Raw genomic sequence first — 20,286 nt, forward strand, 5'->3', positions numbered from 1 at the left:
CAGTACTTATTGCCTGTCTTTTCATAGCCTAGTCTTCCTATTTCTGTACTTTTGAAAACAATCGTCTTTTGGTTGACTGGATCATACCAGTGAGTAGTCTCCGGGGAGGATTTTCCTCAATTTCCCCTGTGTCCTTGCACACTTGGGACTGTCTTTCTGTTACTTCTCTGGCTGGCAGCAGTCTAGTTAGATATTATCAAAGCAAACTTTTTCTCAACCCTGTAGGTTGTCTTTGTCGTCTGTGTGTGTGATGCACGTCCTCCAAGGATGCCCAGGTTGTTTCTAACCTTGTTGACTGACTTTGTGTTAACAGGTGGGCATTTTAAAAGCTCACTGCAGCCACAGCATAGAGAGTAGATCAGAGGGCGGGACCAAGTGGGGGTCAGGGGGCACGTGCTGTAGACTGGGGGCGGGGGAGGTCACGAGTTAAAAGCGGGAAACTGATGCTTGATTAGATAGAGGGTGTGGGAAGAGGAAAGTGTAAAAGTTGCCAGTTTATATGGCAGTAGTTATGTATTCAGATATTAAAAAAAAAAATACTAGGACCCAGCATTGGAGGATAGAGGTGCAAAAAGTAAGCAAGTTAATTATAAACATCTTGTTAGACTTTACAGTAATGCATATTGACTTATAATGTGAACTTATTTCATCTTAGCCCAAACCTTGACAGTGTCTTAGTTTGATATTTAAATTTTTCTAAGAGCAAATTTGGCAATTTTTTTTCACAAAAATAAATGTTTTCTTTTGTTTCTGATACTAGCTCCTGAAATTCTTAGTTATGATCCTATCAGCATGGCAACGGATATGTGGTGAGAATTATTTATGATGAATTGATCAAATTAGTTTTAAGAAATGAATACGATACTAATTTTTCTTACATTTTCATTCTGATTTAGGAGCATTGGAGTGTTGGCATATGTCATGCTGACGGGAGTATCGCCTTTCTTAGGCGATAATAAACAAGAAACATTCCTCAATATCTCACAGATGAATTTGAGTTATTCTGAGGAAGAATTTGATGTTGTGTCTGAGTCAGCTGTTGACTTCATCAAGACACTTTTAGTTAAGAAACCTGAGTGAGTATTCGTTAATATTGATCTCTATCAATTTTTGAGCAATCTGCTCTGAACAAAAGCAGATTAACAACTGAAACCCCAAAGTGAAGACATGAAAGTGTAGACATAAAATTAGATGGAACCTTTGGCTTCTTACATCTGTTGAAAGAAAAAGTGGCAAAAATGAAAATGTTTTTTAGAAAATGTGAACTGCACCTCAGTATAACAGATATTTGCCATCTGTTCTTGGTCTTTCAAAGGGGCTTTTCAGAGAGAACTTACAATACTATTTATATTGTGGGGAACGGCATTTGCATGCAAATGCTAAAACTTTGTTTTATTCAGGAACCACAGTAAGATCTTTGTGGTTCATATGTCCCATAATATAATACCTTATGCTCTAAGTTATAGTTGAGGCTTTAAACTACTTCGTCCTAATTGTAAACTGTGTATCTTTATCCAGAGATCGCGCCACTGCTGAGGAGTGTCTGAAACACCCATGGCTGATGCTGGGCAGTGTTCAGGAACCTTCTCTCGAGGTGAAAGGGGCATTAGAAGAGGCACAGGCCCTCCAGGAAGGCGATCCTGTGCCTGGAAGTCATTCAGATACTCAGAAGCCGGAAACCGAGGAATCCGTCGTCACAGAGGAGTTGATTGTAGTTACTTCATATACTTTAGGACAGTGCAGACAGTCTGAAAAAGAGAAGATGGAGCAAAAGGCCATTTCCAAACGCTTTAAATTTGAGGAACCTCTGCTGCAAGACATTCCGGGAGATTTTATCTACTGAGCAGTGTTTCCCTTCAGAACTTTCAGATTTCTATACTGGAAACATCATTTATGGACTTCTGGCCAGATGGTACATGTGCTGAAAGTGGATGACCAGGTGTCACTGGTAGAAACTAAAATAACTTTGTCAGACTTGTGGAGTTAGAGAAATCAAGCCAGATTTATAAAGTTGCCAACCAGGAGGTTTAACGGGTAAAGTTACCTTTTTCAGAGTTCTTTTTAAGAAGGGAGATGCTTGAACCTTTTATTTCTGCATCCTGTTTCTCCAGAATGAGAATGTGTATGCAAAGATATCTGTAGTCACTTTCCTTAAAACTCCAAGTAAAAGTGCCAAAATTAACATCTTTGTAAATCTGTTTTGCATTATTCATATCTATATCTGCATATACGTATGTTGATATCGTTACTAAAATTGATTCTTTTTCACTTTGGATTTTTTGAGGGGACTAAGATTTTAATTTAAGTAAGTATTTTGCAAATATCTGAGACCTAGAATAACATGCGCTAGTTAATAATGTCTTATTTTTATATTTTATTACTGCTCTATGTTGACTTGACTTGGCTTCCGTTGTCTGTTTTCTCCCTAATGGTTTGCAGCCCTATCAGTGGAAAACCCTGGCTAATTTTAGTTTTTTCTTCAACATCACTAGTAAGAGTGGTGGTGATTTTGCACCTCTGAAATTGTTCTGGTTTTCAAGGTCAAAGGTTAAGTCACCCTGTAATGTTAACCCAGTGTTCGCTCCGCGTGTCCCTCATCACACCTTCCTTGTCTGCCCTCTTTCACGGGCTGTACCCCTGCCGCCTCCTCACACGCTTGTCGCTTGACTTTGGTCTCTTGCGAGAGGCAGTGTGATCTGATCAACACTCTCACTGACCGAAGTGGTGCTTCGGTCAGTGAGAGGACGCTATTAAGTTGTTTTTGTTAATAAAATCCCCAGGCATCGGGGAAGAAATATAAAGCACATTCATGCTGGCCATCGAGCCTCTGCTTCTGTTGAATTTCCCATTAGCCCCCAAGCAATACTAGGAAAAGTGGTAAGATGCCAGAATATTTATAAACCTTTACTTTGTTCGTAAACGATTTGACATTGGAAACTGTGTCATTAGGGAGGTACCCTAAGACTTGTAAGATTTATAAGAATATACTCAGTAGCATTTAATTTACTTAGGAGTGAACACTTCAGCTGTATCTGGGCCCACAGTGAACAAATTCCTATTTAAAAAAGTGGAAATGTAAAAGCGTATGCTGTATAACTTAAAGCAACTAAATCTTCTTCTTACACAGAACAGTCTGCGAGTCCTTATTTACCTTGTATTAGGTGCTTGTATCGGGTGAACACAGCTTGTCTGTGACTTGTGTGCACACAGCGTGTGCTCTGTACCGTGAGCTACTCGGACCCATTCCTTCGCAGTCTGCCAGGGTGTCACGTGGTGCTTTCTTCCCAGCCTGGTTGCTCAGATGTCAGCCTCAGGACCATGGGAACCCCTAACCATCTGTTTTCAAGTGTGTGTAGGGTACTGGGCTGGACTTTCCCATGCGTGGTCTGCACGAGCTCCCGGCCCTGCCTTGCAAGTGTCGCAGGCCCTGTGTTGTTCCGACACCATCAGGTGAAACTGATTAGGCAGTTCGAACCCTAGGTTTGCACTGTTTTCTCACTAAATTGGCCTATTGATTTATACAGTTTCTTGGAAACGAGCATTTCTAAACAAGCTCTATAAAGAGGAAGAGGAAATTCTGCTACAGGGGCAATTTTCAATGAAAACCCACGGCCACAATGCTAAAGCCTCAGGTAAGTCTTGAAAAGAGGTAAAATACAATTTTAGGCACATTTTTATAAATACCTCCGACAAAAATAGGAGGGAGGTGAGAAAAAAAAAATCCACTATTTGAATGACACATTTTTATACTTGATGGATTTATTCAGTTTCAAAATCATAATCATGTGGACAACAGTTAGACTTTTTCCAAGCCATTTTTTATACTGTATTCCTAATACATTTAATGTAATTGCTGTATCTGTAAAAGAAAAGAAAAACAGACGTGTTTTCTTTTAGCTGGCCACTTTGCCATTTGCAGTGTGCAGCTGTCCTTAGCTGCTCTTGGTGCCTTGAATTTAGAATTGTACACTGCTTTTTTGGAAGCACTTGCACTGGTAAAGGGATATATTGACATTTTCTGGTGTCTGTCATATAAATAGAGCATAAAGAGCCTTCAGAGTATTGAACCAAACTTTCCGTTAATTACTAACCAACTAGCTCTGTTACTTTTTCTTTTCACTTGTTTACAATGGACTAAACTATTCATATCCATGCAATTTAGAACTCCAGTTTTAATTATAATAGAAGTCAACATTATAATATTTTAGCTTGATGAGAAGTTACGAAATATGCAAAATGTAAGTGGTTTTAGTCAACCGGGAAATTGTGTTTTAAGGTTTCATTTTGTTGTTTTCACATGAAAAGTAGGAGAATATGGCTTTCTCTCATAGCATCTGATGTGCCTCTGTAACTAACTGTGGTGTATCTTAAACTTTTCCAACAGACCTCAGTTTGGAAGAAAGTGTAGGAGCGAAGACGTCGCTCAGAGACTGTTGGACACGAGGTGAATGCTGTGCGGCTCCGTCCACGGAGGCCTGAGCGACATTGCTCCCTGCCACCGACGTGGATCTCAAGGTACCAAGAAACAAATCCCAAATACATTTTAAGCTCACACTTGGAGAAATTTGAATTAGACTGATAAAACTAAAAATACGATAGTATTGTTCGAGATCATTTAGCACTTAGGCCCTTCAGTTTGTTACAGAATTAAAAGAGCTGGATTAAAAACGTTAATCTCAAGAGCCTTAATTGCCAACTATGCTTTTATTGTCGGAGGGGATATAATTTACAAGTAACGAAGTGTACAGCTCTAAATCCGTACCAGCCTCTCTTGAGCTTGACAAATGCACGTATTCAGATAGAGGGAATTACATGGCACGTCCACCCTGCTGTGGCTTTCACTCAGCATGATTTTGAGACTCATACATATTGGTGCTTGTATCAGCAGTGTGTCCCTTGTTGTTGCCAGGTTTGAACACACCAGCTTATGTAAAACCATATCTCTGTTCATGGACCCCAGGGCTGTTGCAGGTTTTGTGTCTTATGAATAAAGCTGCTATAGATATTATTTTTTCTGTTGTTTTTGTTTGGTGTTTTGTTTTTTTTTCCCCTCTAGTTGCGGTGCGCGGGCTTCTCATTGCAGTGGCTTCCTTTGTTGCGGAGCACGGGCTCAGTAGTTGCGGCATGTGGGCCCTAGAGCACGCAGGCTTCAGTAGTTGTGGTGCGCAGGCTCAGTAGTTGTGGCTCACGGGCTCAGTAGTTGTGGCGCACAGGCTTAGCTGCTCGGCAGCATGTGGGATCTTCCCGGACCAGGGCTTGAACCTGTGTCCCCTGCATTGGCAGGTGGATTCTTAACCACTGCGCCACCAGGGAAGTTCAGATATTCTTGTCCAGGGGTTTTCTGTGGACACGTTTTCATTTCTCTTAGATTAAATAGGAGTAGAATTTCTAGGCCACGGGATAGATAGATATGTAACTTTTTAAGAAAATGCCCAACCATTTCTAAAGCGATTGTACTGTTTACCATTCCTGCCAGCAATATACGCAAGCTCTCATTGCTCCACATTTAGTGTTGGCCATCTTTTTTACTTTAGCCACTCTCGTGGGTATGTGGTGCTATCACAAGGTGGTTTAATTTGCTATTCCCTGATGACTGATGAGGAACAAACACTATTTCACGTGTTTGTTGAACCATTTTTGTGTCGTCCTTTTTCTCCCTTTTTATTAATTGGATAGTGAGTTGTGATAATCTTTTATATATTCTGGATACAAGTCCTTTATAGGAGTTACATGTTACAAATATTTTTTTCCGAATGTGGGTTGTCTGTTTTCTCAACAGTGTCTTTTGATGAGAAGGTAGCTGTAATTTCGATGAAGTCCAATTCGTCAATTTTTGTTTTATATGGTTAATACTTTCTGTACCCTCTTTAAGAAGTCCTTACCTACCCCAAAGTCATGAAGATTTTTTTTAAGTTTTATAGCTTTAACTTTTATGTTCAGGCCTGCGATCCACTTTACACTTTCGTCCCCTTTGGTGTTAGGTAGGGGTCAAGTGTCCTTGTTTTCCGTATGAATATGTAGTTGTTCCAGCACCATCTGTCAGACCGACTTTCCTTTCCCCATTGAATTGTTTTGCTGTCCTTGTGTAAAATCATCTGACCGTATGTCTGTGGATCTACTTCTGCACACTCTTCTGTTTCATTATTTGCTTATCTTTTTGTCAGAACTTTGTAAGTCCTGATGCCAGGTACAGTAGGACTTCCAATTCCTTCATTTTTGAGATTGTTGTTTATTCTAGGTCCTTGGCATTTCTGAAGAAATTTTAGCATTGGTTTGTCAACTTCTACCAAAATCACCCCCTAAAAAAGCCTCGTGGGATTTTGTTTGAGATTCGTCTATCAATCAATTTGACTTTTTAACAATTCTTCCAGTCTGTGAACATAGTGTGTATTCCCGTTCGTTTATTTCCATTTTTCTCAGCATTCAGTGTAGAGTCCTTGTACATCCTTTGCGAACTTTATCCCTGTGTATTTTGTTATTTGATGCTATTGTTTTGGATACTCTCTTTCTCAGTTTTGGTTTTTTATACTCCTAATCCTCCAGTGGTCAGTTTGCTTAATCAGACCTATGTTATAAATTATTCAAATAAAAATGAGTGTACTTTTCTTTTGAAGCTCTTCATTTAAAGTCTGGGCCTAAAGTTTTGTTGGTAGGAGTGGAAGTAAGTCTGCTGAATTGAAATTCATGGTAACAAAATTGGGAAGGAATAACATACCCTCCTCTAATTCTCTCAAAGTAGAGAGGAGGTAATAGAATCTCAGAGGGAATATGTGGTTTGCCCAGGATCTTAGCAGCTGCCGGCAAAACAGAGGATAGAATCTTTGAGCTTTCCAGGGCTTTAACCTCAGTGGAGTCTACCTTTGGCTACATATTAATGTCCATAAACAATCATTTTTTAAAATTATTTTTGTGTAGCTTGATTGTGGATGCATTTTTGTTAGTGACTGGAGGATACGTAACCTGAGATTAGGCTGGTACAGAGGTCAGCACATTATGCCCTTGTGGCGTGTTTGGTAAACGAAGCTTTCTTGGAACACAGCCTGTTCATTTACATTTGTCTACAGCTGCTTTCATGGGAAAACCCGCAGGGTTGAGTAGTTGCCACAGAGATCTTACGGCCTAATCAGCCTAAAATAGTTACTCTCTGGCCCTTTACAGAATAAGTTTGCCAACCCCCCTGCCAGGCTCTTGTAGTCTAAACATATTCTAAATAGGAGATATTTCCTATTTCAAACCAATACTGACACAGCCCTCTGGGGAGCAGTTCATTTTACATGGCAGAATAATCTTAGGACTTGCATTCGTTCTTATAGTTTTTATTAAAACAAGTGAGTTTTATCTACTAAAACTAAACTATTTTTACTAAATATGTCATCAGCAATAGTATAACAACATTTTTACATAAAAATGTTCTCTTAGTTTCAATACACTGGTCGGTTTTCATGAAAATTAGTATCTCTCGGTTATCTCCATTATTGTAAAGTGACCAATTTTCTAATAACTTGTGAGAGAAATGTACCTAGAAGAAAAAAAAAAGATATTTAGGAAGAGAGATGTTTAATCCTCAGAGAGCTGGAGATTATTCAGGAGGGAAGGATTATCACCTCATCTTGCCCCTTTCAAAGAAGCGTATTCAGTGTCCTTGTCCTACACCTTAACAATTATTTCAAAATACGAAGTTTTTAGACTTAGAAGGAGTTGGAAAGATAGTAGTACAGACGCATCTTGTGTAGTTGTAGCACAGTGCTAAAACCAGGAGATTGACATCCAAGCAGTGCGTGTGTATAGTTCTATGCCATTCTATCACATGTGGTTTCCTGTAACCACAATTTAGATACAGAACTATTTCATAGCAACAAAGATGGGTTGTGTCAACGTTTTACCAGTTCAGGTAAATAGTACATCAGACAACGTTATACGTTTTGTTTCTACCACCAAACAATTCCTGAGATAACTCAAGAGGAGAAGTCAAGTCGATCATATTCACCCATGTTTCTGCTCTTTCCATTATTCTTCTTTCCTGATGTTCCAAGACTTTTTCTTCTCAACATTTTCTGTTTCAAGAACTTCCTTTTGTCATTCTTTTAAGGGAGGTCTATTCAAGCAAATTCTTTGTTTTCCATCATCTGGAAAGTCTTTATTTTTCCTTCATTCCTGAAGAATAATTTTATCAGATGCAGAATTCAGAGTTGACAGTTCTTTTAGAACTTGAAAACTTTTGTGCCATTTTTCTGGCCTCCACGGTTTATGAGGAGACAGCTATCATCTGAATTGTCTTTCCCCTATAGGTAAGGTGGTATTTCTGCCTTGCTGCTTTCAAGCTTTCTTCTTTGCCTTTGGTTTTCAGAAGTTTGTGTTATCATAGATTTCTTTAGGTTTACGCTGTTTGGGTTCCACTCGGCTTCTTAAATATATAGGTTTATGTCTTTTGCCAAATTTGGAAACTTTTCAGACGTTAATTCTTTCAAATGCTTTTTTCGGCCCCACCTTTCTCTTCTCCGAAGAGGTCTCTAATGACATGAATGCTAGATTTTTTTGTTATAGAACCACAGGTATTATTGTCGGTCTGTTTTCTCTGCTCAGATTGGGTAATTTCTATTTTATCTTCAAGTTCCTGATTTCTTTCCTTCTTTTTCAAGTTCAGATTTTCCTGGTTCTTGGTATAAAAGCGTGGTTTTCTATTGTGTATCGGACGTCTGGTTTTATGTCGTGGGATTCTGGATCTTGTCTAAATCTTCTGTTTTAAAAGCAGGCTTTTTCTGACACCGCCATACCGGTGGGTGAAGCGGGGATATGTACACTGCCTCCTCACTGCTGCCAGTTGGGGGTGAAGGTCCAGGCTCACCACTTGGCCTCTTCTGACACCCAGGCAGGGGGAGGGGTACCTCCTTACGGCTTCCCACTGAAGAATAGGGGCTCCACTGATGCCGCGGGGGGTGGGAGTATCAGCGGGCAGGAAAGGCGGGTGTAGCTCCCCTGGGCCTTCTCTGCCACCACACCCTGCAGAGGATGGGGGCCAAAGGGGCAGGCGGGGAAGGCCTCGTTCTAGCTGAGTAAGGGGAGCAAGTCTCGGCTCTCCACCTGGCCTTTGTTGACAGGCTAGGCTAGGGTAGGGTTGGGGCCATGGTTTTTTCCATGGTGTCTGGCTAGAATAGGGCGATTACTGTGTGAAAGTTCTTTAGCTTGAGAAAGCAGGCTTTTCTTGGCTTTTGTTGTTGCAGCCATTGGTGTTTCTAGGCTGCTGGTTTCACCAGCACCTAGTCTGGGACATATGAGGCAAAAGAAAGCCCAGGGAACTCACTGCTTTTATCACTTGGGTCCCAAGGTCCTCAGCCAATCTGCCTTCTTTGCATTTTTCAGTATGTTTATTTGATAAATGTCTAGGGTTTTAGCTGTGCTTAGTGGGAAGAATAGGGAAACGTGTGTCTACTACATCTTGTCCCTCCTGGGGGTTTTTGCTTTTTAAAGTTGACAGTAGGAGAACTCCCTTCTGTGTATTTTAGATTTAAGCAAATTAGTAAATACACCTCGGATTGTGAGAGCCAGGTTTCTCTCTGTTGGAGAAGGAGTGACAAGTATGGGAAGGAGGAAGTCTCCGGTGAGTGAGTGTGTGCGTGCGTGGGCACTAACACTAGACCACTGAACGTAGTTTAAAATTTCTTGAGGTTCCTTTTTGCCATGAGGATATATCCCACCAAGGATGTTGAGTCAGAACTGTTTGAAAGTCACTTGAAATATTTCTTCTCTGTGTGGTTCATTTGTTTCAATATTTTAAGAAGTATTTTAAAGATTTTTTTATGATTTTATTTTTAAATTATGTAAAAACAAAACAGCATGATTTCAAATTCAAAAGTGTAAAACAAGGTATATTCAGGAAAGTACAGCTTCCATCCCTGTTTCCTACTTACATTTGTTTACTTCCCCAAAGGTGACTACTTGTATTGATTTTAGTTATTCTTCCGTTGTTTCTTTTTGAAAGTAGAAGCTAACATATGCATACATATATACACGTGCATATATAAAATTCCTTTTCACAAGTACAGACTCCTCAACTGTATAGAAGTCAGTTTATTTAACCCATTCTCTATCGATGGAGACTTGGGTTGTACCTGGGTTGTTTACAGTTTTTTGCTGTTACAAATAGTGTTACATTAAATAACCCTAAATAAATGGCATTTTGTATTTTTTGCCAGCCTACTTTGGGATAAAATCTTAGATGTGGGATTGCTGAATAGAATGGTAAGTGTACGTGACATTTTTCTAGATATTGTCAAATTCCCTCCCACAGGTGTTGTTTCATTTTGTCTTTACACCAGCAACTTAAAAATGCCTATTTCCCCACAGCCTTTTGAGAAAATAGGTTCTCAAATTTAGGGATTATTGCCAATTTGCTAGAAGAAAAATGGTATCTTCCTGTAGTTTGAATTTATATTCTTTTTAAGAGTGAGGTTGACCTTTTTTTTTTTTTTAGTGTGTTTGAGTCACTTGCATTTCTTTTCTGTGACTACATAATATCTTTTGCCCATTTTTCTATTGGGTTACTGTTTTCTCAACTTTCACACTTTAGAAATTAAGGATATTAACTTTTGTGATTTAAATTCTAAATATTTTCCCATTTACCATTTGCTTTTTGCTTTGCTTTTGGTATTTTTTAGACATGCAGAAATTTGTTTTTATACAGTCAGTTTTCCTTATTCTATAACAAATCATGGTTAGGTGAGTTTCTCCACTTCTGGGTTATAAAAGAATCCACCCATATTTTTCTGCTAGTGCTTAGATGGTTTCATTTTTACATTTAGATCGTTTGATCCAATTGGAATGTATGGTGAGCAGTGGATCCCATTTCATCTTTTTGCATATGGCTATCAGGTTGTTCCAACATCACTTTTCAAATGTCTTCCTCTCCCTCCCTGATTTAGATGCTGCTTTACCATAACCAGATTTCCATATGCACGTCTATATTTTCATTGCATTGTCTCTTCGTGTGCCAGCACTTCATTATTTTATTTACAAATATGTCTTAATGTCTGTAAGACTAGCCCCCCCCTTCCTTACTCTTCCTTTGCAGTGATTTCCTAGCTATCTTTGCTTATTTCTTCTTCCAAAGGAATTTACAATTAATTAGCTTGTCTAACTTTTAAAAATCACATTAAATTTAACTCAGGGAGAACTGACATCTTTATGATGAAGAATCTTGCCATCCAAGAACATGGTGTGTCTTTCCCTTTGTCCAGTTCTACATTTGTACCTTTCAGTAGTGTTTTAGACCTCTCATATAAGTTTTGCAGATTTCTTGCTCACTTTTTCCTAAGTAGTTTTTGTTTTGGTTTGCTTTTTGCTATTTAAGTATTGTCTGCTCTCCATTACTTCTTCTAATGGTATATTAAATGCCTTTCATTATTAAATGAAATGTGATCTATGATACAGAGGCATGTTTCTAATATTTTCAACTCCCACTTTTGAACCCTAGATCATAAAACGTCAGCTTTTCTGTACACGTTCCTGACGGCACTTTGAACTGAGCAACTGCTGGAGTCGGCAGAAAGACAAGCCTGGATGGTGGACAGGTTACCGAGGAGGAGAGGCTCTTCCCATGGGTGGAGGCTTTTCCCATCATCACCCTCTCACCTCCTCCTTGAACGCCCCCCAACCCCTTCATGGGGCCTCCTGTGGATACAGCATCTTTTGCCCAAGTCTCCCAACAAGCAGTATAAATGCTGCCTCGCCTGTAAGACCAGCAATTGGTAAGTAAGTATTCATAGTTTTCATACGGACAAACTGAAAACAGCAGAGTCAAGCAGCCTTCAGAAAGCCCTGTGGAGCTGCTGTCGACGGAGCATTGCCCTGGCCTTCCCGCTGTGCCAGAGGCCACCATCGGTGCAGTGCTGGCTGCTTCACGTGGGTGTCATTCAGTTTAGCGTCATGCGTCATCTTTGCTGAATGCAACTTCACCAAAACTGGGAGTAGTAGAACCTGTCTCATCAGGTATTACTAAATCCCTGGATTGGTGAATGGGGAACAGTTGGCAGAAGGAGAAGCAGGGGGAAGACAAATCTTGAAAAATGGGATAAATGACAGTAAAATCTGTGATTTATTTGAAAGTCGTACAGGTCTTGTCAGTATAATTCAGCACAGTCTCTTAAACCGTCACTATGTACTTACTCCAGAACCTGAGGGCTACAAGCTCAATGCACAATGCTAATGCTGGCATTCATGCTCTGGTCACCTCACCTGTCCAGGGCTTGCTTTTACTGTATCTTCAGCTAACCTATACACTGGCCAAATGGCAGATCTTCTTTCTGGAGCCTAGCTCACACCTCCCCTGCTGAGGCCTGTTTTCATGTTTTTTCTATTTGCAAGGCAGTCTCCATCACGTCTGAAATAAGCCCATGAGGTCACCAGTCCACCAAGAGGGAGGAGTGACCTGATTGGCCTCCTGGATTCCTCCTAATCGGTCTCTCTTCTACCTCGTTTTAGCACCGCTGCTTGGAACTCTTCTAGTCCAGTATTACGTAAGCCACTTGTGAGCAGAGACCATACGGCATCTTAGTAAAGGCGCATGGGAGTCCTACTGCCATTTGTTGGCTGTGATCGCTCTTCTGCAGTCTTCATAAATCTATAGTTCTTACAATTCTAGTGAGCCCTTTCTCCAGTCACCACTGGGCTGACGCATGGGGTATGCTGGGAACACTTGCTCAAACAGTGAAAAGTCTCCTTTGCCTCTGATGATGATGTGCATCCTCCAAGATGTCTTCCAGGTCATTACTGGGAGTCCATGGCTGAATCACAGTGATCTGATCACTGGACACACAGGAAGTAGTGGGCTACAGGTATACAGCATTACTTCAAGGAAAGAAAGGACAATGTCTATTGCAAGGACCGGGTTCTGGCCTGTTCACAATCAACCAACCATAAAGGCATTAAGAAGTCCATGGAAATATGCTTAACTGGAAATAATACCCAAGATGGTGACTTTGAAACAGAAATCAAGGATCTTTTCACTACATACTATTTCCTGTCAGTTGGGTTAGGAAAGCCTCTTCATACAAATTGTACACAAAAACTTACTTGCTTTTACTTCAGAACAGATGGTCCACTCAGGCCCTGGTTTTCTGTGGCTTGGCCACAGCAAGAAAAAATCCAGCAAACACTGAAAGTAAGTAAAAGCTGTTATAGAACAGTCAGGTATGAGGCACTATATAAAGTGACCTGTACACAGCAGAACGGTACATAATGATTAAAGAATAAAGCAGCACAAAAAAGACTGTACAGATCATAATATTTATCAACAAAAGCTCTCAGGGAAAGAACTTTTTCACTTAAAGAAAGAAATTACAGAACGGAAATAACTTCTAACGATGAAAGGCCTGTACTGGCATATTTAAGCTTAATCTTTTCTGAGAGGCTCCCCTCCAATGAATATTAAGAATACAGTAAAGGAGCTCATGAATGTCCTTTACTACACATGCATTAAGCCTAGTAATACTGAGGGGGTTAGACTGGCCTTTGCAAAGCAGGCAGGTTTCTGGATTTTGTAGGCTCTGGTGCTCAGCAGGAAGGAAGGTCTTCGTCCCCTTGCAAGACTAATATAACCTAAAGCCTTCTCATTGATAGGGCTGAAAATCGGGGTAGGGGAGAGATGAGAAATCAACATTATTAATACTGATTCCTTTTATTCTGTGCTTTGCTTCTATATAGAGAACTTTCTGCTTCTATATAGAGAACTTCCAAATTCTTATAAATTATAGTAGCTTTCTGATGAAATTAAAAACTTCAGCAGGGGTCACTGTGGTCAAATGAGAATGATCCTGAGATCACTGTATGCCCACACATGCAGCCAGCCCGAGCTGGGGGCTGGCCTGCAGCCACGGGGCGCACATGGTGAGGAGGGAGGCCGGGCTAGGATGGGCTGATCACCTTCACTCCTTTTTCAACTCATTGCTGTTCTCCCCACTGGGCTTGAACAGCGGAATCTGCTGGCCATCCTTGAGCTCTAAGAAGACCTCCTGAAGGTTCCACCTGAGAGAAACCAAAAGTATAGTCTCTAATCAACGAAACACTGAGGCAAAAGACAGACATGGTTTAAAAGGAAAAAAGCAGTTGTTAGGAATGTCTTAAGTTTTTTAAACGCTATTTTATGTTAGCAGTATGTTAACGTTACGTTTTAACCTTCTGTTCCAGGCTCACATGATTTAACCAGCATCACCATCAAGGCAAGTTTTACCGATGAATGGCTGGCACCAGGGAAGAGGAGCAGCTCACTCCTCCCCGTTTCCTAATCCCACCCCCCACCCCCCCCCCCCACCCCCCCCCGACCTCCAGCTCCGGGCTGGAAGCTGGCCAGCTCCTCCACTAATCCCAGGCTCAGGGGGACAGTGAGTCCAGGGGAGCCAGGCAGGGGCTGCCTGCTCCTTTTGTCCTTGAGAATTAAAACACATCCTGGCTAAACAGCAAACATCTCTGAGAGAGGCTTCCCGTGGGGGAAGTGAGTGAGTGTAGCTACTGGCAACCAGACAAGAAAAGCCAATTAATGGGGTAGAGAGCTTATTTAAAGAATGTGACGAATAATTCTGGAACAGGACCCCGTGCCTTTATTCATTTGTAATGACGGAGGCAGCAGTGTTGGAAGCTGCGACATAGCATCAAGTTATGGCAGACCTAAACCACTACAACTGTAAAGTTCTTCAAATTCAGTAGCGTGCGCTGGATAAAATGTCTGGACTGAGCTTAAGAGCCCAAGTAGCGGCATGCTGTCCAAGCTGTGAAACTTCTCAAGCTTTGAAAAACTAATTCTTACTGCCACAATCATATAACTAAAATTCAAAACAGAAATCGTTTCCATCAGAAGGTTCTCCTCCTGCTGCCTGATTCCCACCCACTTTCCCATCATACCTCTTAAAGGGGGCATCTCTGGATGAGGTGACATAGAGATAGCCCTCTGACTTGGGTCCAGAGACAGGAATCTTCAACTGGGGGTATAAAATGAGAGAGGTAAGTGTATATATAGTGCTGTCCTCTCAAGAGATAACCTATGAAATCCAGTGATTATCCACAGAACCTGGTTGTTTTCGAACTTGAGCCTAGCTGAAGAATTCACCTTATTTTCCATCTGGCTCCCTTCAAATGCCCTGCCCCTCTCTGGATGGCCTGGTGAGGTCAATGGCAGTGCTCCTATCTGGCAAGGAGACCTTATGTGCCAAACTCAATGTTCTGAGTACTTGCAATGATTATTTTTTAAATCCACGGTTAAAAAAGAACTACCGATATATGCAACAACATGGATAAAGGTCAAAAACATGTAGAGTGAAAGAGCCTTACCCAAGAGTATATAACGCATGATTCCATGTCTTAGACCAAACTAGGTTGGGAAAAAAATGTCAGAAGGCGCCTCTGCTGGAGCTGTGGGGATGTGAGAGGACCAAGTGGGAAGAGCAGGAGGCAGCTCTCAGGTGAGGGAACAGTCTACATGGAGGTAGGGGCCTGAGGTGCACAGGTGGATGCATTTGTTAAAACTCATCAGGACAGTTAGTTAGATGTGCACCTTTCACAATGTAAATTTTACCTCAAAAAATATATATTGAGCTCTAGTTAATGATATATATGGCTTATGTATTTAAAGGTGAAATGTATGGATATTTGAAAGTAATAAGATAGGTTGCAAGAACAAATAAGGTAGAGCTAGACAAACAGGCGTGGGAGAAAAGCACACTGAGAAAATGTTAGTTACAGAATCCAGGTGGCAGATACATGGGCTCCACAGCATAAGTTCTTTGATATTTTCTGTATGTTTGAAACGTTCATAATAAAATAGAAAAAAAAAACCCAAAAACAAAAAAAGTCCACTGTTTAATAAAAGGGGGAACTATTTCTAGCAAATTGGTCCATACTCTGACCTGGACCATAAAGCAGTTCTAAGAGGAGAGCTGATAGCAAAACACACCCTCCTCAAGAAATAAAAATCTCAATCTAACCTACCATCTTTAAAGAAGTCAGAAAAAGAACAAAGTCAGCAGAAGGAAGGAAATAATAAAGATCAGAGAGGAAATAAATAGATCAAAAAAAACAACAGAAAAGATCAGTATAACCAAGAGCTGGGTTTTTGAAAAGATAAACAAAATCAACAAACCTCTAGCCAGGCTCACCAAGAAATAGAGAGGACCCAGATAAAATAAGAAATGAAAGAGGAGGAATAACAACAGTTATCACAGAGATACAGAATCCTAAGAGAATACTATGAACAGTTATATGCCAACAAATTGGACAACACAGAAGAAATGGACGAGTTTCTAGAAGCATACAGCCTGCCAAGACCGAATCAAGAAGAAACACATAATTTGAGCAGACTGATCACTGCAAAAATCCCCTGCAAACAAAGTCCAGGACCAGATGGCTTCACTGGGGAATTCTACCAAAGTATTTTAAAAAAAACTGAGGAGGAGGGAACACCTCCAAATTCATTCTATGAGGTCACCAGCACCCAAAACCAAATAAAGACACTACCAGAAAAAGATAATTACAAGCCAATATCTCTGATGAATATAGATGAAAAAAAAAACCTCAACAAAATATTAGCAAACCAAATCCAACGATACATAAAAAGGATCATACACCATGATCAAGTTGGATTCATTCCAGGGTCACAAGGATGGTTGAACATACACAAATCAGTCAAATGTGATACACCACATTAACAAAAAACACATGATCACCACAACAGATGCAGAAAAAGCAGTTGATAAAAATTCAACAACCATTCATGATAAAATCTTTCACCAAAGTAGGTATAGAGGGAACACGTCTCAACATAATAAAGACCACTTATGACAAACCCACAGCCAACATAATACTCAACAGTAAAAAGCTGAAAGCCTTCCTGCTAAATTCAGGAACAAGACAAGGCTGCTCACTCACCACTTCTATTCGACATAGCATTACCGCAAGTCTTTGCCACAGCAATCAGACACACACACACAAAAGAAAAAGTATGCAGACTGGACGGAAAGAGGTAAAACTGTCACTATTTGCAGATGACCTGATACTCTACACAGAGAACCTAAAACCACCACACAGAAACTATTAGGAGTAATAAATGAATTCACCAAGGTAGCAGGATACAAGGTTAATTTGTACTCATCTGTTGCGTTTCTTTACACTACTAATGAAATATCAGGAAGTAAAACAGTCCCATTTAAAATCGCTTCAAAAAACATAAAATACTCTAGGAATAAACTTAACCAAGGGGGCAAAACACCTATATGCTGACAACTATAGAACACTGATAAAGGAAACTGAAGAGGATTCAAAGAAATGGAAAAATATCCCGCACTCCTGGATTGGAAGAATATTGTTAAAATGACCACACTACCCAAAGCAATCTACAGGTTTCGTGCAACCCCTATCAAATTACCCATGACATTTTTCACAGAACTAGAATAATCCTAAAATTTATATGGAACCACAAAAGACCCAGAATTGCCAAAGCAACCCTGAGAAAAATGAACAAAGCTGGAGGCGTAACACTTCCAGACTTCAGGCCATACTACAAAGCCTCAAAACACCATGGTATTGGCACCAAAAGAAAAAGATAAATCAATGGAACAGAATAGAGAGCCCAGAAATAAACTCACACACCTATGGTCAATTGATCTACAACAAAGGAGGCAAGAATATACTACAGAGAAAAGACAGTCTCTTCAACAAGTGGTGCTGGGAAAGCTGGACAGCTACATGTAAATAAATGATATTAGAACGTTCCCTCACACTATATACAAAAATAAAATCAAAATGATTTAAAGACCTAAATATAAGACGATACCATAAAATATCTAGAAGAGAACATAGGCAAAACACTCCTTGACATAAATTGTAGCAATATTTTCTTAGATCAGTCTCCCAAGGCAAAAGAAATAAAAGCAAAAATAAACAAATGGGACCTAATCAAACTTAAAAGCCTGTACACAGCAAAGGAAACCATCAACAAAACAAAAGGATAACCTACGGAATGGGAGAAAATATTTGCAAACGATGCAACCGACGACGGGTTAATACCCAAAATATACAAACAGCTCATACAACTCAACAGCAAAAAAACGAACAACCCAATCAACAAGTGAGCAGAAGACCTATATAGACGTTTTTCCAAAGAAGACCTGCAGATGGCCAACAAGCATATGAAAAGATGCTCAATACTGCTAATTATTAGAGAAATACAAATCAAAACCACAATGAGGTATCACACCAGTCAGAATGCTATCATCAAAAAATCTACAAATAATAAATGCTAGAAAGGGTATGGAGAAAAACGAACTCTTCTACACTGTTGGTGGGAATGTAAATTGGTGCAGCCACTATGGAGAACAGTGTGGAGGTTCCTTAAAAAACTAAAAATAGAGCTACCGTATGATCCAGCAATACCACTCCTGTGTATATATATGGAAAAAACAAAAACTGTAATTCAGATACATGCAGCCCAATGTTCATAGCAGCACTATTTATAATAGCCAAGACATGGAAACAACTCAAGGGCCCATCAGTAGACAATTGGCTTAAGAAGATGTATGTATGTATACACACACACACACACACCACACAATGGACTATTACTCAGCTATGAAAAAGAATGAAATATTTCCATTTGCAGCAACACGGATGGACCTAGAGAATATTATGCTTAGTGAAATAAGTCATACAGGGAAAGACAAACACTATACGATATCACTTATATGAAGAATCTAAAAAATAATAAAAATGAATTTATTTACTCACAGACACAGAAAACAAATTTATGGTTACCAAAGGGGAAGGGGTAAATTAGGAGTATGGGATTAACAGATACATACTACTATATATAAAATAGATAAGCAACAAGGATTTACTGTACAGCACAAGGAACTATATTCAATATCTTGTAATAACCTATAATATAATCTGTAAGAACAAACAACTGAATCACTATACATCAATTAAATTTTTTTTAAAAATCATCAATTATCCTTATCAGAATACTTGAGCACGAATTGCTTTTGTAGTTAGGGGGAAAATATCTCTAATAAAACTATTTCCATTAAAAATAATAAAAACTGGGCTTCCCCAGTAGTGCAGTGGTTGAGAGTCCGCCTGCCGATGCAGGGGACACGGGTTTGTGCCCCGGTCTGGGAAGATCCCACATGCCGCGGAGCGGCTGGGCCCGTGAGCCATGGCCGCTGAGCCTGCGCGTCCGGAGCCTGTGCTCCGCAACGGGAGAGGCCACAGCAGTGAGAGGCCCGCATACCACACACACAAAAAAATAATAAAAACAACAACAAAAAATAAACTAGGTCAGATCAGCTCACTCTTGTCGTCCAAATATTTCAGGGCTTCTGCTTGTCACAATTAAGTGCACACACCTCACAAGACGATGTCACAGCCCTCTGGTTGCCTCAGCCCGTTCTCCTTGCCCACACCCTCCCTGGGCAGCTGTACCTCTGCTGAGGACACACTGGCAGGGAGCACAGCGGTGTGCCTTCGTGTACAAGCTGCTCAGCGTGGCCTTCCCTGTCATCACAACCACATCCCAGGCCACTAACCTCTCCCTCCTAGGCCTCTACTAAGGCATTTGCTTCACCCTGTCTTATGCTGGAATTTTAAACTATAAACTCCCTGAAAGCCTTCTGCATCTTATATTCAGTTGAGTTTTATCAGTTGAACTATAAAAGAAGATACGATACAGCTGAAAAAATGGACTGGCATTCCATGGAAGCAATGTAAATAAGCTTTAGAACTAGAGTTTAGGTGTATTTCAAGTTCAAAGCTGAAATACTGGCAAACCACCACTGACCATTTCTCTACAACCTCCCATTCAAGATGGCGACCTGAGCACAAACAGGGCTTTCCGTGCCACATCAATTCCCCAGAAAGGAAAAAATCTATATGAAAATAAATTAATCCATAAGGCTTTTTAAAACGGTGCTAGGTACCACCTAGCGGCAGTTGTACGTAGCGGGTTTCCCCATCCCACATCTTTCTCCAGCTTCCTCCAAGACTCCTCCCGGAGGACAGCAGCCCCTCCTCAGCTCAGTAGGCACCCGGCCTGCAGTTCGCAGGGGGAGCACGTTACCTTTGCATCAGCAATGTCCACGAAGTTGTACTTGTCGGTGAGTCGGAGATAGTGAACGTTGAGAGGAGTGCCCAGAGCTTCCAGTGCCTCAGGGTGGCTGTGCAGATGCTCCAACGCCAACTGGTAATAGGAAGCCCTGGAAAAAGTTTCTAAGTGGGAAAGAAAAAGGTTACTTTTTTTTTTTTTAATTG

The 20,286-nt window shown here is 40.5% G+C and overlaps 2 protein-coding genes across 17 annotated transcripts in view; one reads left to right on the plus strand and one right to left on the minus strand.

Moving 5' to 3' along the window:
* Positions 1–11,607, plus strand: part of STK17A (serine/threonine kinase 17a) — a 46,747-nt gene extending 35,140 nt beyond the window's left edge. The window contains exons 5-11 of one of the 3 annotated variants that reach the window (XR_004351452.1): positions 761–809; positions 897–1,076; positions 1,519–2,034; positions 3,525–3,632; positions 4,385–4,515; positions 10,194–10,239; positions 11,471–11,607. Coding sequence is in view for 1 of the 3 variants with exons in the window: in XM_032643277.1 (XP_032499168.1) it covers positions 761–809; positions 897–1,076; positions 1,519–1,843 (554 nt within the window). In the remaining 2 variants the exon portion in view is untranslated. Of the gene's footprint in view, positions 1–760; positions 810–896; positions 1,077–1,518; positions 3,130–3,524; positions 3,633–4,384; positions 4,516–10,193; positions 10,240–11,470 lie in introns of those variants that run through there. The other 2 variants (XR_004351451.1, XM_032643277.1) reach the window with 2 other exon arrangements.
* Positions 4,686–20,286, minus strand: part of LOC116759471 (cytochrome c oxidase assembly factor 1 homolog) — a 157,993-nt gene continuing 142,392 nt past the window's right edge. For 10 of the 14 annotated variants that reach the window (XM_032643285.1, XM_032643290.1, XM_032643286.1 and 7 more), the window contains 3 exons: positions 20,096–20,244; positions 14,893–14,969; positions 7,525–14,019 (listed from right to left, as the gene is read on the minus strand). In XM_032643285.1, coding sequence (XP_032499176.1) covers positions 13,920–14,019; positions 14,893–14,969; positions 20,096–20,244 — 326 coding nt within the window. In that variant the 3' untranslated portion in view covers positions 7,525–13,919. Of the gene's footprint in view, positions 14,020–14,892; positions 14,970–20,095; positions 20,245–20,286 lie in introns of all 14 variants that reach the window. The other 4 variants (XR_004351454.1, XM_032643283.1, XR_004351453.1 and 1 more) reach the window with 4 other exon arrangements.

The sequence above is a fragment of the Phocoena sinus genome, chromosome 9 (assembly GCF_008692025.1).
Source record: "Phocoena sinus isolate mPhoSin1 chromosome 9, mPhoSin1.pri, whole genome shotgun sequence".
NCBI classification, from domain to species: Eukaryota; Metazoa; Chordata; class Mammalia; order Artiodactyla; family Phocoenidae; genus Phocoena; species Phocoena sinus.